The 17,103-nt window shown below is 39.0% G+C and overlaps 1 protein-coding gene across 16 annotated transcripts in view; it reads left to right on the forward strand.

Annotated features, from left to right (window-relative positions):
• R3HDM2 (R3H domain containing 2) overlaps positions 1-17,103 on the forward strand; it is a 153,818-nt gene that overhangs the window by 84,877 nt on the left and 51,838 nt on the right. For 7 of the 16 annotated variants that reach the window (XM_032421001.1, XM_032421000.1, XM_032421003.1 and 4 more), the window contains exon 1: positions 6,046-7,055. The exons of 4 other annotated variants lie outside the window; for them this stretch is intronic. In XM_032421001.1, the coding sequence (XP_032276892.1) occupies positions 6,845-7,055 (211 nt within the window). In that variant the 5' untranslated portion in view covers positions 6,046-6,844. Of the gene's footprint in view, positions 1-4,756; positions 4,861-6,045; positions 7,056-17,103 lie in introns of those variants that run through there. 5 more of the 16 variants (XM_032420999.1, XM_032421004.1, XM_032421006.1 and 2 more) reach the window with 2 other exon arrangements.

Genomic DNA, 17,103 nt, shown 5'->3' on the forward strand with positions numbered 1-17,103 from the left:
AAGTACCATACCAAGTAGTTTATTCTATTTGCCTTCAACCTGCCTAAGTATAAGTTATCATATTTGAAGTTTCTAATATATTTGAACAACTTTTTTTTAAGAATTTTATTTGAGAGGGAGAGAGCCCGTGCATGAGCGTGGGCATGAGGGGGCAGAGGGAAGGGGAGAGGTAGGCTCCCCAGTGAGTAGGAAGCCTGAGTTGGGGCTTGATCCCAGGACCCTGGGATCATGACCTGAGCCAAAGGCAGACGCCTAACCAACTGAGCCACCCAAGCACCCCTGAACACCTGTCTTTTAATTGGCATTTTTAGACCATTTACATTTAATGTAATTATTGATATGTTTAGCATTAAGTCTACTATTTTATTGTTTTTTTCTTTGTTCTTCCTATTTTTAATCCTCTGATGGTATCCTTTTCCTGCCTTTTGAGTCATTTGAACATTTTGTGATATTCCATTTTAATCATTTAACTTTATCTATTAGGTTTTGACTGTACCTTTTTATGTAGATTTTATTGGCTGTGTAGGGATCTCTCTTTTTTTTTCAATATACACACCTAACTTTTAATGGTCTACTTAGAATTAATACTTTGCCAATTTAGGTAGAATGTTGAAACCTTACCACCATATAGGTTCTTGTCCTGTCCCCCCTTAATATTGTAGTTGTCTTATCTATTACATTTATCGACATACAGTGAAAATTCCTTGAGATCATCCTACAATTTTTTGTTTGCAAACATCAAACATTTCAAAGAACTCAAGAGGAGGAGAATAGTATATTATAGTAACCAGATATTTAGCATTTATATTTTTCTTTCTTTGTTCCGGGTGTTCCAAGTTTAGTTGTATTATTTCCCATCTCTCTGAAGAACTTTTTTTGGCCATTCTTTTAGAATAGGTCTGTTAGCAGTGAATTCTCTTGGTTTTCGTTTATCGGAGAATGTCTATGTCATCTTCATTCCTCAAGGATATTTACTCTGGGGGCGCCTGGGTGGCTCAGCCGTTAGGCGTCTGCCTTCGGCTCAGGTCATGATCCCGGGGTCCTGGGTCGGGCCCCGCATTGGGCTCCCTGCTCCATGGGAAGCCTGCTTCTCCCTCTCCCACTCCCCCTGCTTGTGTTCCCTCTCTCGCTGTGTCTCTCTCTGTCAAATAAATAAAATCTTTAAAAAAAAAAAAAGATATTTCCTCTGGATATAGAAAGCTGTGTTTCCTTTCAGCACTTTCAAATGTTGTTTTAGGGGTGCCTGGGTGGCTCAGTCGTTAAGTATCTACCTTTGGCTTGGGTCATGATCCCAGAGTCCTGGGATCGAGCCCCGCATTGGGCTCCCTGCTCCATGGGAAGCCTGCTTCTCCCTCTCCCACTCCCCCTGCTTGTGTTCCCTCTCTCACTGTTTCTCTCTTTCTCTGTCAAATAAAATAAATAAAATCTTTAAAAAAAAATAAAATGTTGGGACGCCTGGGTGGCTCAGTCGTTAGGCGTCTGCCTTCGGCTCAGGTCATGATCCCAGGGTCCTGGGATCGAGCCCCGCATCGGGCTCCCTGCTCCGCGGGAAGCCTGCTTCTCCCTCTCTCACTCCCCCTGCTTGTGTTCCCTCTCTCGCTGTGTCTCTCTTTGTCAAATAAATAAATAAAATCTTTTAAAAATAAAAAATAAAAAAATAAAATGTTGTTTTATTTCCTTCTAGTTCCCTTTCTGATAAGAAATATAGAGACATTCAGATCATTGTTTCCTTAATAGGTAATACATCATTTTTCTCTGGTTGCTTTCAAGATTTTTTTCTTTGTCTTTAGTTTTTAGCTGTGAGATTATTATAAATCCAGGAGTGGATTTTGTTTTATTTATCCTATTTGGGGATTGCTGAGCTTCTTGACTCTGTATGTTTGTGTCTTTTGTCAAATATGTGAAATTTTAAACCATTATTTCTTCAAATATTTCACCACTCTTTCTCCTCTCCTTTTGGAGCACTGATGGCCCAAATATTAGACATTTTGGTATTGCCCTACAGATCTTTGATGATTGTTCTTTTCCCCCCAGTCTTTTTTCTCTTTATTGTTCAGATTTGATATTGATTCCTATTTGATATTGCTATTGAGATTTGACCTCTCTTCAAATTTATCTGTCTTCAGTTTGAATTTGATCTGTCTGAAAATTAACTGGATTCTTCTGTCATTTTTGTTCTGCTGTTGAACCCATGGAGTATTTATATTTTGATTGTTACATTTTTCAGTTCTAAAATTTCCATTTGGTTCTTCTTTATATCATCTATTTTTTCTTAAAATATTCTTTCTTGCCATTAGTTTCAGGAATATTTCCCTAATTTTTTAGAGAAAGATTTTCTTTCCTTTTTTTTTTTTTTAAATAAGGTTATTGTTTTAATCATGGATAAGGATAGGTCAATATAGGCATTTATCATGCTTAAACCTAATTCTCAAGTGACAGATTATCTTTCTAGCTCCACAAAGTCTTTTTGAATACTTTTTTTTTTTTAATTGTAGTATAGTTGACAGTGTTACATTAGTTTCAGGTGTACAACATAGTGAATAGACAAGTCTATACCTTATACTGTGCTGTTGGAGCATTTTTATAATAGCTGTTTTAATAGCTGTCAGATTTCCTATATCTGTGTCATCTCAGTGTTGTATCTGGTCATCTCTTTTCCTATGCAAATTGAAATTATCTTGGGTTTTTTTGGATGCCAAGAAATTTTTGGATTGTATCCTGGAAAATATGAATATTATGTTACAAGGGTCTGGGTCTGGTTTAAATGCCATGGTGAACGTTGACTTTTATTTTAGCAGACATTTGACCTGGTTTGGTTCAGCTTGCAGGTTCTGTCCAGCCTTCAGTGGATGGTGATTCCAAAGTCATTTGAGTTTTCTAAGCTTTTGCAGTGCTATTTAGATTTTTTGGCAGGTGTGCTACTCATTAACCCATCTGGGACTTGACAGGTGGTTATTTCATAGTTCAGAGTGGCTTTATTAGGAGATACATGCTGAATTATTTTATGTGTGAAGGGTCATTATGAGAACATCTCAGATAGCTCTGAAAAAAATTTACACACATGGGTGCATGCACACATATGTACTAAACCTGAATATGAATCCAGGTGGCTGTTGTACTATTTTTACAAAATCTCTGTATGTTAGAAATTTCTTAAAAGTTTGGAGGCAAAAAAGAAATAAAGGTCAAAACATGCCGTTGCTCTACTTAAGAACTCCCAGTGGTCTCTCATCTCAAGTGAGATTGCCTCTCTAATGTAAAAGCCAGATTCCTGTCAGTGGTCTCTTTGGCCTTTTAGGATCAGCTTTCTAACCCCCTAATCGCTTCTCATCTCATTCAGAGTAAAAACCAGATCCTTTCTTTTTTTCTTCTGTATGACCCTTAATAAATCTGTCTCATATTCCTAGAGCTTATCATAGTGTCTGGCCCATAGTAAGAACACAGCACACAATGAATATATTTTTGAATGAACGATTAGTTGTCTTTGCGACAGGTTTTATTGTTTTCCTCAGGATGCCTGGACCCCTACCCATGTATTATTTTGTGCTACTGAAGACCTTGTGCCACTTATAATGTCCATTAGTTCTTGTAGCAATGGAAATTATTACTACCTTTCCTTGGGCTCTTAAAAATCAGGACCTGAGGTCACTTAATATGTCTTCTCTCTCAGAGTCATGCATACTTTTTAAAGATTTTTAATTATTTATTTTTAGAGAGAGAAAGAGAGAGAGCGCTAGTGGGGGGAGGAACAGAGGGAGAGGGACAAGCAGACTCCCCGTTGAGCGCAGGGCCGGAGCTGGAGAGGGGCTTCATCCCATGACCCTGAGTTCATGACCCTGAATTCATGACCTGAGCCCAAACCAAGAGTCATGCTTAATCTACTGAGCCACCCAGGTGCCCCAGAGCCATGCATACTTTTAAGAACTATTACTCTTCCTTCCTGGTGTCTTTCGTACCACTTCCTTTTTAAAAATCTATTTATCCTCATCCACATACTTACACTCTATTCTCATCCTTTTTCATCAGTTTTATCAGTAAGATGCCTTCACAGTTTCCTCATTCCCCCATTTTATAGCCAGTCTCTTCACCATCCTTGTGGAACACACATGGAAGGAGGAACAGATAGCTACTAGTATTCTGTGTTGCCCACCTTCTTCCCCCAAGTGAAAAATGATTTCATTAAATATAGCTCACTGGAAAGAAAATTCTGTTTCTAGGTTTGGTCTTAATTTCTGAAGTCTAGCCTAGTAGCTTTTAAGCAAAGACCGTTTCTCTCTCCTCGGTTATTTTACAGGTGAGAAAAAGGCAAAATAGATTTAAAAGTGAACTTTTAACTCCATATATATCCGCAACTCATTATTCTTATTTAATAAGCCTTTATTTTGGCATCTCTCCATATGCAGCAGAAAAGAACTGCTGCTGTGTCTTTAAAAGCTATCCTCAGAGCAGTGTGGAGGCAGGCATGTCGCTGAAGTGCTTGAATGAGAGCGAAAAGAGGAGTTGGGAGGGGGTGCTCTTGCAGCCTGCATATGTGTGTGTGTGTGTGTGTGTGAGAGAGAGAGAGAGAGAGAGAGAGAGAGAGACTGTTGGCAGAGCTCTAGGTGACATCTCTCCAGCTGGGCCGTGGTCTGCTTCAGGGCTGCTTGTCAGAGCAGTTAACCTGCTGGAGACGCAGCAGCAAGGATCAGTAGCATTTCATTCAAGGGTGAAGGGGGCAAGAGGGGACCGTGGGTGGGGCAAGAGGTACAGGTTTCCCAGAAGGAATTTCTTCCTGCAAAATTCCAGCAGAACAGATTCTTACAATGAGGTCTCCATTAATAATGTGAGCTTGCTGTTGGTTTAAGTGCAGATCCATCTGGGGTGAGTTTTGGATAATTTTCTTTCTTTATATAAAAGTCCTTGAACTCCATAGACTGGATAAGGAAGAAGCTAGAAAAATAGATACCTTTTTTATCTTGGCCAATGTAACTGTATAATACAAAGTAGGAAAATTAGAGAATTATCAGATGTTTTGTGGGCATTTTCATTTGCTGATTTTTACCTTTAAAATATTTTAAAAATTCGGTTTGCTAGAACTTTTATTGTTTTCAGATTCTACCTCTGGCTATTTCTAGTGATGCTTCATTCAGCTTTAGCTTATGAGAATAGTGGTGATTTCTGTTTCTTTGGTGATGCTGTTGACGCACATTGCAGGAAGCAGGGAATCCCCTATAAATATCCTTCACTGTGTCATTCCACAGCTATCCACATCCGCTGGTGAATATGTCTCTGTGTCCTATGTCTTTATGTAACTGCCCCCTAGTCTTTAACTGTGATGATAAGAAATATGTCGCCTTTGCTGTGTCTAGGAAGCTTTTTTTGATTATGAACATCTTAGGGCAATTTGTTCAGCCTTTTTACTGAAACATGCTTTTTGACGTACTGAGCTTTATCATTTATCATAAGAATTTCCTGTGGGTTTACTGCTTCTTATTTTGGATTACTTATTTGTTTCTTGTGATTGGCTTGTTTTTGTTTGCTGGCTTTGGTTTCTAAAGAGTGCAGAGATGGGATTCCCTCTGCCTCCAGTGACGTAGTGATTTTGTTTGCAGTCTTTTTTCTTCTGAGAGGGAGGGGACAGAGAGAAGGAAGAAGAAAATCCATCTGAAGTGGTGCGTTCTCCCATCTATGCCTTGATGATAACTGGGTTCCACTGAACAGAGCGGAAGCCAAAGTGGGATGTTGTTAAAGATAGCGATGCTATTTTGTATGTTTCCTTTTAGAATAGGTTGGGGCCAGAGTCAGGACTGCTGAAGCATAGTGCCCGAATTAACCCTATATGTCCTGCTGCTAATGAATTTTACCTAATTGCTTTTTCTAAATACGGAATGAAAAGGGGCTCATGAGCAGGTTTCTGGAACCTAGCATCCATGAGTAATTCTAGGTTGAGTTTTGGAACTTGGAATTTTTCTACCTTATTTGCACTGGTCCTGAGCAGGCAGTTTGATTTGTATGCTGTTTCTCAGACCTCAAAAATAGGTAGGTAGGTGAAATTCCTTGCCACTGTAGACTAAAACTCTCATTTTGAATGTATGAAGCTAGAACAAAGCTTTAGGAAGAAATTGTTAGATATCCTCTTGGGTGTGAACCTAATTTACCCTTTTCTGGATTAAGTAAGTAATGGGCTTCCAGTTCTTTTTTATGCAACTCCATTTAATACCACTGATCTCTGGAGGGCTGCCTGCAGAGGTCAGTGTGAAAAATTCAGCAGACTAGAGCTAGGAAAATTTAAGGTTTTTGCCTTTTGTCTGTGGATGTGTTTGGGTAACATATGTGGAAAAGTACCTTTAAGAACTTGTTGGCTTTTCTGTCCTGACATTCTTTTCTGTTCTGTGCTCTCATTTATTCTAAGTTCTGTGTATGAGGTGAAAAGAGTAATATCTGCCAGACTTATATCCTAGTCCTATTTATTATAGTAGTTCAAATATATCATATTATCAATTTATTACAGATATAAGTATTTCAAACTAACAAAATTATAATTTTATTTGGAGAGAAGTTGGGGGAGAAAAAGGAAGATAATCCTAGGGTAAACTGAGAGCATTCCAGAAGAATAACTTATTTTGAAGCTTGCCAGAGACTGGAGCTATAAGGGTTAAGAGAAATTCCACCATATCCTTGCATCTCAATATTGCAGCAAATATGTGGATAATTTCTTGCTAGCTTTTCAGGAAACCCCTGTGGTGGACAGCCCTTATTAATCGTTGCTGGGAGACTGCTCTGACGTCATTGGGAGCAGTTCCCTGTCTGCAGCGAGGACAGGAATAGCCATAGAGGGGGAAGAAAACTGCTGTGAAATTAAAAGATGACGGTTTTAACTTGGTTTTCCTTCCATTTGGGAGTGGGTGGGATCGACCTAAGTCTTTCTCAAATGTTTCAGTCATTAGCAGTGGAAAAATTACTAAGAGGTCTTTTTATTTCAAGTGAAAGTGCCTTCTTTTATCATTTTTGTTTTCTAACTGTCAAGGTTTTGGAAAAGGTCAAGGCAAGAAAAGCTGTTGAAAGGTGTTGGAGAAGTAAGATTTCAGTTTCTTTCTATCCTTCATTTCGTTTGTTTTTTTTTAAGGGGGAGGAAAAGGTCAAGAACTGCTTTTGCAAATTATCCCTATTTGGGATAATTTAAAATGTGATATATGTCGAAAGAACTTCCTGGTAAAATTGATAGAGACTATTTCTGTGCCTAAAACTTTTTTTTTAAAAGATTTATTTATTTATTTGAGAGAGAGAGAGAGCATGAGCTGGGGGAGGGACAGAGGCAGAGGGAGAAGCAAACTCCCGGCTGAGCAGGGAGACAGATCCAGGGCTTGATCCCAAGGTCCTGGGATCATGACCTAAGCCAAAGGCAGATGCTTAACTGACTGAGCCACCCACGTGCCCCTGTGCCTAAAACTTTATACGTACTTTCTCTGGTGTTCTCTCCTAGCCTACCCACTCCCATTGTCTATAGCCTGTTAGGAGCTTTTTTTTTTTTTTTTTTTTTTTTTAAGTATAGTGGCTAAATACTTAGACTCTGAATTTAGGCTGCCTGAGCTCAAATCCCAGCTATGCCAATTGCTGGTTCTCTGACATTGGGCAAATTACTTAACCTCTCCATTTCTTCATATGTAAAATATATGAAATGAAGATAATAACAGTATCTACCTCCTAGGGTTGTTTTGAGGATTAAAAGAGTTAATGCGGGGCGCCTGGGTGGCTCAGTCATTAAGCGTCTGCCTTTGGCTCAGGTCATGATCCCAGGGTCCTGGGATCGAGCCCCGCATCGGGCTCCCTGCTCAGTGGGAAGCCTGCTTCTCCCTCTCCCACTCCCCCTGCTTGTGTTCCCTCTCTCACTGTGTCTCTGTCAAATAAATAAAATCTTAAAAAAAAAAAAAAACTTATTTAAAAAAAAAAAGAGTTAATGCTTGTAAAGCTTTTAAGATAGTTCCTGGTCATCTTAAAGGCTTACTTAGCATTAGCCATTATTATTAATGTTTAGAAATTAATGTCTAGAAATTAAACAGGGCTGGGGCCTGGGTGGCTCAGTCGGTTAAGTGTCTGCCTTGGGCTCAGGTCATGATCCCAGCGTCCTGGGATCAAGTCCCACATCGGGCTCCCTGCTCAGTGGAGAGCCTGCTTCTCCCTCTCCCTTGGCTGCTCCCCCTGCTTGTGCTCTCTCTCTGTTGAATAAATAAAATCTTAAAAAAAAAAAAAAGAAATTAAACAGGGATGTACCATTTATATCTTCAGATCACCAGTAATTTTTGAGGAAGCCAGAAGTGGTTTTTAAAGCCATGTAGCATATTGAGTTTTTAAAACAATATAAGCATAATCTAAATATTTAAGGTTAAAATTGACACAGTTGATCCTTTTAGAAGTATCTTCTCTGGGCACCTGAGTGGCTTGGTCGGTTAAGCGTCTGCCTTCATTCAGCTCAAGTCATGATCCCAGGGTCCTGGGATCGAGCCCTGCATTGGGCTCCTTGCTCAGCGGGGAGCTTGCTTCTCCCTCTGCTTGCCGCTCCCCCTGCTTGTCCTCGCTCTCTATTTCTCTCAAATAAATAAATAAAATCTTTTTTTTAAAAAAGAAGTATCTTCTCTAATTTGATGCTTATTACTTGAGACCAAATTGGGGAACATGTTAAGTCGGATTCATAGCTCTCTTCTTTTCTTGGCCATCATCTTTTGACTTCTGTAAATGAGATGGTTGGTTGGTTTTTTTATTTTTTGTTTAGTGTTTTACTTTGTACTTTAAAATCTTAGGACGCTTGCCTTTATTGTCTACCTCTGAAACTTTGTATCCTTTGCTTTTCTCTCTGTGAGTTGATGAGGAGGTATTCTTTCTGCATATATTTGTGAGAGTGTGGGATTTATATGAAGCACTATGTAGAAAAACTCTTTAAATTCACAAGCTTAAAAAACTCTAGGATCTAGGGCACCTGGCGGGCTCAGTTGGTAGAGCCTGTGACTCTTGATCTTGGGGTCATGAGTTCAAGCCCCATGTTGGGCATAGAACTCACTTAAAAAAAACATCTAGGATCTTAAATGGACCAAATGTCAAATCACAAACAAATATTGAAATATTCAATATCTCCATGCCCTTTTATTTTCTTACAGTTTCATGTTAAAGACTACAGTGTTATTCTTTTGTCGTTTTTGAGGCTTCATCTTTTGGACTGCTCTCTAATATAAAGGTATACTCACAAAAGCTAGTAGATGGTATGTAACATTAATGTCAAAGAGAATATTTCCCTGTGTGACTTTTTATCCTTTCCTCCCTTTTTTTTTGAGCGGGGGAGGGGCAGAGAGAGAATGTTAAGCAGGCTCCACGCCCAGCACAGAGCCTGACACAGGGCTCCATCTCACCAACCCTGTGACCTGAGCCTAAATCAAGTCAGACCCTTAACCAACTGATCTACCCAGGTGCCCCCTTTCCTCCCTATTAATTTTCTTAGGCCAGTGAGTCTAAAGGAGTATAGGGTATATATCTTTTCTAGTGATATATAGGAAAGGAGAGTTAATATTACTAAAATGGGGCCTGAGTTGAAGAAAAGTAAAAAGCACTGCCTGGGTGAATGTCTAACTTAAAGTCCAGGCACTGTCATGGGATGTGCTAAGTGGACATTATATGTTCTTGGGGGAATAGTTGAAAAATACCATAATTAGATAGTGTGGCTATCCTTGCTTCTATTAATTGGGGTGAACTAAGGGAGAAATTTTTTATCTCCAAAACTTTTGAATGTATTTATTCTAGGGAGTTGATGAGAAATACGAATAAAGATTTAAGTACAAATATATTCATCACAGCATTATTTTATTATAAAAATTAACAGCTTCCTAACTATAAAATAATAGGGAAATGGTTTAAAATTATGATACATGTGGGGTACCTGGTTGGCTCAGTCAGCAGAGCATGCTGCTCTTGATCTTGGGATTGTGAGTTCGAGCCCCACTTTGGGTGTAGAGATTACTTAAAAATTATGGTACTTGTATGTAGTAGAATATTAGATAGCTATTAAAATGACTGGTAAAAGTAATAATGGAGAAAATGGTCACTTTTTTTTTTTTTTTTGGTCACAGTTTTAGTAGTAGAAAAAATCATGGTTTAAAGATGTTCTGTATAGGGCACCTGGGTGGCTCAGTCGTTACGCGTCTGCCTTTGGCTCAGGTTATGATCCCGGGGTCCTGGGATCGAGTCCCACATTGGGCTCTCTGCTCAGCGGGAAGCCTGCTTCTCTCTCTCCCACTCCCCTTGCTTGTGTTCCCTCTTTCGCTATGTCTCTCTCTGTTAAATAAATAAAATTTTTAAAAAAGATGTTCTGTATAATATATACTACATAAAAATTATTAGATATGGAAATATGTGCAATGTGGATACAAATTCCATACAAATATGGAAACAAAATTTAGAAAAATTTATCTGAAAACACTTTGTTATTAATAGCAGTTATCTTTTAGTTAGAGATTATGGTTCATTTTTCTTTTCTTTTTTGTGTGTGTTTTCTATAAGTATAAAGAAGCCTATCAAGGGTCTTCTCTGGTATCAAACTTTTCTGGTCTTAAAACAAGGATGAAGGGGATGCCTGGGTGGCTCATTCAGTTAAGCATCTGCCTTTGGCCCAGGTCATGATCTCGGGGCCTGGGATCGAGTCCTGCATCAGGCTCCCTGCCTGCTTCTCCCTCTGCCTGCCACTCGGCCTCCTTCTACTCTCTCTCTGACAAATAAATAAAATCTAAAAAAAAAAAAAAAAAAAAAACAAGGATGAAGAAATTTTTAATCCTTAACTGTTAGTATCTGAAAGTAAATTTTCGGAATGTGTTAAAGTGAAGATAAATGTGGTAACTTCTATAAATTCCTGAGTATGGTGTTTGGAATACAGTAGGTGCATAATAAATGAGAGCTGCTCTGGCTCTTGTTGGTACTTGAGGAAGATGGCCTCCTCTGACCAGAGCCCAGGGTGGTCATACTGAAAAAATAGCCTATTCGTGCAACTTCTTGTGCTTCTGAGGTCAGTAAATATGCTGTGTTTCCATATGTACTGGCTTAGGATCTTAAAAGGGGGCTGGAGGGGCGGTTATAGGACCAGAGCAAAATGTTTGAGTTTTCTGTTATGAAGGTATAAAGGAAACTGATGTACAGAGAGAGGCCTAGTAGTGATTTTTTTTTTTGCAGTGACTTTTTTTTTTTTTTAGCTTTGATATTATTTATGATTCCCACTACAAGTTACATTTTTCGTCTTTTCTGGGTTGTCTCCTTAACAACCTTCATTCTCCTTAATATCTCCTTAATTCTTGGGAAATTTGAAACAGTGTAACAGGAAACATTTTCTCTGTTCTAGGAATTTCTGGAACTCTGTCTATTGCTTCTCATGTTAGTCTGCTCTTATGGGTCCCTTGGAACTCAATGCTGGCAAAAGAAATGTAAACTTTCATCTACTTTGGACTTATTTGGGACCTGAGATGTGCATGTAAGAAACTGTATTTGGCATGTGAAAAACATACTGGAAATAGACAGTGGGTAGCTATTTTTAGTGAGCATTAGTGTCAGATCTTCTTAACATCTGAGTGTTCTTCATAAGCTATACTTCTTAATAGTAAGTGATTTGTACGATAAATACATGTTTAGTATATAGTCATAGAAAGAATGATTGTAGTCTCTTACCATGGCTTTTGTGTCTGAAACCATGTTCTCTTCTATAATGCAGGATAATATGAATGTACTTAATGCTACTGAACTGTATTCTTAAAAATGAATAGATGGTAATTTTTATATTATGTTTGTCTAGCACAATTAAAACAAAAATGAGCCAGATGAAAATGTACAATTTCCAAGCTAATTTTGACCCTGACCATTCAGATTCTGTCTACTTCTTAGCATTCACTTACCATCATATACCACAAGGTGGGGACCAAAGTTGCTTGTTTCATCCAGAGATATTGTATTAGTTATTGGTGAAAAGCATGCCAGGAAAGCAGAATACCTTGTAATATGTCAGGTGGATTTTAGAATGTCAGTGAGTACCACTGGGGAGAATAATGGGTTGTTTCAGTCTAGTTTCCTTATCCAGTTTGTAATTATCTTGTTTCCTCTTTGCTTCAAGGAGGTCTACAGCTGAGAAGGAATGGGGGCATATGGTATGTGAAGAGCAAATATATTATTTCCTCATTTGGACATGGCAATTTTTTTCTCTAAGCAAGTGGAGGGTGGTAGGAGAGGGGAATGTAGAGCAGACAGACCTAGAATTTGAAGGACTGTATGGGCTGTGCTTTGCGAAATACGGAGAATAAGAACCTGAGATCTGTGAGTTTTGAGGCTTATTTTAACAGTTCAAAAAAAATTATGGGAAAAGGTTAGCTGTCTTAAGTTAAAGCTTTTAACTCTTCCTGTATATTGTGGCATGGGAAGCTTCAATACCATAACTTTAGCTGGGCAGCACTCCCTAATACTAATCCTCAATTTATCTTGGTGTTGGTTTTTCACAGTTCAAGGATTCCTGAATTTCTCTACTGAAATTAAACAGAGGAAAATCTCTGGAGTTTTTGGGATCCCTTGTTATTTGCATAGATTCATTGTCATTGCTATTCAGTCTTTCTCCCCACTATTCATTTTTAGTATATCAGAACGGCAGGATTTCTTATTTGTCTGTAGAGACTATTTTTTGACAGTATTTGCAGCAGTTTCTGTGGGAAATGCTTTATTTAAAAAAAAGAAAGAAAGAAAGAAAGAAAAGGCGGAGGGAGTCTTGTCTTGTAGCTCTTAGTGATAGAGCCTGTTGCCATGGAGTCCTGGATCAGATTGGCTGACCTGGGGGCCAATGAGCAGATAGAACATAAACATATCATCATTTAACTTATAGAATTCATTTACTCAATGATATATGACATTAATACCATAACTGTATTTAGAGCTATGAAATAAAATGTTTCAAGAACGGTATAAGGTGTTTTTCTCTTCTCTTTCAAAATTTGCAGTTTAATATAAACACTGTAATGATACATTATCTTCTTAATGTGATCTGATTGGAAGAAGATACAGTGGGAAACACCTATCACCTATTTGTGAATCAAGCTGCTACTGCACTCGAGCTTATGCCAAGTCTAAGTTAAACTCTGGCCTTCTAGAGCAGAGGAGATTTGTCTTTATATCTAGAAGTCCCTTGCTTATTTTGGTAGCTTTAAAGCTGAGTTGGAAATTGGCAACTTGTGTCTTACTTGCTTTTCCTTCTTTCACTTCCACACTGATATGGTATTATGGTAGATCCCTATCAGTATTATATTGACACACCATTTGTCTGGAGTTAGAAAATTAGCTGGGGGTTGCTTCTGTGTTTTCCATTTTCACTTTCCTAGCCTGTTCATATTTATTGACGTAGGTCTGGGAGATTTCACTCAGCTCAGTGTTAGTTCCTTGTCATAGCAGATCATGGCATGTATTTTCTCCTGTACCTATTGCTTTAAAGATTAAGAATGAGTCATTCATACTAAGAAAATTCCCCCTCTAGATTTTGTAAATGAAAGAAGTCAAGAGTATTGTGTTTCTCTTCTTACATTTTACATCAGAGTAGAAATTATGGTGGGTCTTGTTCTCCTCTCTCCAGTGCTCCCATGCTTGACTATTTATAGATTTGAAGGACTGAAAGAGACCTCAAGAAGTCCATGAATTTGTCTCCCCTTTTGAGGTATTTGCATCTCTATGAGTGAGATGTGAACTTTTCATTATACTGTCACTTTCTGTCTCCGAGGAAGAAAACAAACTTCAGATTTATCTGTTAAGCAAAGAGGAGCAAAAAGTCTGGTATCTAATTAAATAGCTTTTTGTGGGGGAGGCCTTAGGGCAATAGGATAGGAAGTATTTGGAGTTTTGTAATTTTAGTTATTGTGACCAGAGGAAGGCTTACTGAGATGGCATTTCAGTAAAGACCTGAAGAGACTAAGTAAGCAAGCCATGCTGTTATCTGGAAAACGATCATTCCAGGCAGGAGGAGGGAACAGCAAAAGTAATCACTATAAAGTGGGCTTAGGGCATAGGGAGGAGCCAGTATGACTGGACCTGCAAATGTGGGGGTCGGGGGAGGGGGATAGTAAGAGATGGGGTCAGAGGGCAAACTGGTATCAGATTATTTAAGTTTTGTAGGTCATTTTAAGAACTTCGGCTTTTGCTCTGAGTGAGATGGGGAGCCATTGGATGGTTTTGAGCAAATGTGTAACATGATCTGAAGATGTTTTTTCACAATCACTCTGGCTGCTATGTTTAGAAAATGCTGTAGGGGGGCAAGATTGGAAGCAAGAGACCAGTTGGTAGGTTATTATAATCATTCCACGAAGAAAGATGGCGGCTTGGACCAGAGTGGTAGCAGTGGAAGTATGGGGAAATCATGAGATTCTGGATGTACTTTGAAATTAGAGTGAATGAGATTTGCTCTATGATCACTTTGAACTTCAGTTTATTCTTCCACAAAAAAGGAATGATAATGCCTACTTGTAAAGAATCTAGCTCTGGGCGCCTGGGTGGCTCAGTTGGTTAAGCGACTGCCTTCGGCTCAGGTCATGATCCTGGAGTCCCTGGATCGAGTCCCGTATCAGGCTCCCTGCTCAGCAGGGAGTCTGCTTCTCCCTCTGACCCTCCCCCCTCTCATGTGCTCTCTCTCTCTCATTCTCTCTCTCTCAAATAAATAAATAAAATCTTTAAAAAAAAAATTAAAAAAAAAGAATCTAGCTCTGTGCACACAACAGAGTGATCAATGGTAAGCATTCTAGAAGAGGGCTCCTTAGGATATGAGCCATCAAACATTGGGTATTCTTTACACATCTGACCAGCCATCATGGGTAACAGAGTCTGAAGAACTAGCCACTCTTCAGTGATTGATCTCTTGCCTTGGGCCTATGCTTATAGCTATATCAAACACTGGAGTTCTTTCTTTTGGAAGAAGCATTTACCTGAATTGACTTTTTTAAAAAAGAACAGTTCTTAAAATACCAAAGTACCAAGAAAAATCGGAAGCCAACAGGAAGGGGTAAATAAAATTCTCTTTTCTCTTTCTTATAGTCTTTTACTGTCATTTATCATTAAAATAGATAAGAATCTCACCTATGCAGGATAATATGGCTTCTATATTGATTGGGAAAAGGGTGTATACAAGATGCCAATTCTGAATGGGAATATGTTCATTCATAAGAGAAAAACAGTACCAGTGAACAACAAGGGAAAGGGGTCTGTCAGTTACCGTTCTCTCCCTTCTTACTGTGGAATAACATTTGTTGAGCATCTACTGTGTGCAGGCACATTGCATTTGTTACCTCACGTGTTCTTTCAGTGGCTTTGTGAGGTAAGTATCATGCCTGATCTTACAAATGAGGAGGCCGAGGCTCAGTTACATGATTACTAAGTTGTGGAAACCGGACTCTCCTAGCCAAATTCATGTCAAACTACAAAGTTCATAAATTTATCCACTACAACATGCTTGCTGCCTTCTACACTCTGGAGATTGAAGGTTCTTTATTTTGAAGGGTGCTGCCCCAACTCACCCTATTATTATGTTCAGCCTTTTCCTTACAGCACAGGTAGTATTAGAGCACAAGGGTGATGCTCTTATATTCTCCATAAAATGCCAACTTTCGGGGTCTCTGGCTGGCTCAGTTAGTATCTTGATCTTGGGGTTGTGAGTTCGAGCGCCATGTTAAAAATAAAATCTTTTTAAAAAATGCCAACTTTCTGTTATTTTACTTCTTCCCTCCCAAGTACATATAAGCTCCAGAGTGTTGCTGCTTGATTCTTGCTTGTAGGAATTGAGGAATTATTATTTTTATCAGAATTACTTTGTGTGTGCACACACATGTGCACGCATGCATGCACCTAAATAGTATCTTAGGTAAGAGTGAAGTGTATTTTTCTCACATTCAGGAAATTTAGAGGTAGTCAGTCCAGTCTGGGACTGCTCTAGTCAAGGACCCAGGTTTCTTTTGTCTGTTGCCTCATGATCTATGGTTTTCAACCCTAGTATCATCTCACAGTCCCAGACGGCTGCTTCCACATTTAAGCCAGTAGGAATTAGGGTAAGTAAAGAAGGGCTACCCACTTCCTGTAAGGGTACTTCGTAGAGGTTGTATTTACTACTTGTATTAATTTCCTAGGGCTACCATAACAAAATACCACAGACTGAATGGTTTAAACAACAGAAATTTATTTTCTCAGTTCTGGAGGCTAGAAGTCCAAGATCAAGGTGTTGGCAGATTTGGTTTCTCCAGAAGCCTTTCTCCTGGGCTTGCAAGTGGCTCCCTTTTCACTGTGTCATCGCACAGTTTTTCCTCTGCCCATATATCTCTATGTCTCTTTGTGTGTCTAAATTTCCTCTTCTTTTTTTTTTTGAAGATTTTATTTATTTATTTGACAGAGAGAGACAGCGAGAGAGGAAACACAAGCAGCGGGAGTGGGAGAGGGAGAAGCAGGCTTCCTGCTGAGCAGGGAGCCCGATGCGGGACTCGATCCCAGGACCCTGGGATCATGACCTGAGCCAAAGGCAGACACTTAATGACTGAGCCACCCAGGCGCCCCTAAATCTCCTCTTCTTATAAGGATATCAGTCAGATTAGATTAGGGCCCACTCATTTTAACTTAATCACCTCCTTAAAGACCCCATCTCCAAATATAGTCACATTCTGAGATACAGGAGGTTAGGGATTCAACAAACAGATTTGGAGGGGGACACAGTTCAATTCATAACACTACTTCTTATATCTCATGTACTAGAATTTATTAGGGTGCTCACATTTAGCTACAGTGGAGGTTGGGATATGTGTAGCTTTTTTCCAGGCATCCCTATGCCCAACCTAAAACCAGTGGTTTTATTAAGGAAGAGGTAACTGGATATTGCGGAATAAATAGCAGACTCTCCTTTGCAGCAGAGGCTCTAGGAATAATGATTCTTAAAGGTTTTCAGTTCCTTCATATGAAATTCGATTCTTTTTTCATTTCCCTGGCAATCTCACTTTCATTTTATATTTTGAAATATTCTTTTTTTTTTTTTTAAAGATTTTATTTGTTTATTTGACAGAGAGAGACACAGTGAGAGAGGGAACACAAGCAGGGGGA

The sequence above is a fragment of the Phoca vitulina genome, unplaced genomic scaffold (genome assembly GCF_004348235.1).
Source record: "Phoca vitulina isolate PV1807 unplaced genomic scaffold, GSC_HSeal_1.0 scaffold23, whole genome shotgun sequence".
Classification (NCBI taxonomy): domain Eukaryota; kingdom Metazoa; phylum Chordata; class Mammalia; order Carnivora; family Phocidae; genus Phoca; species Phoca vitulina.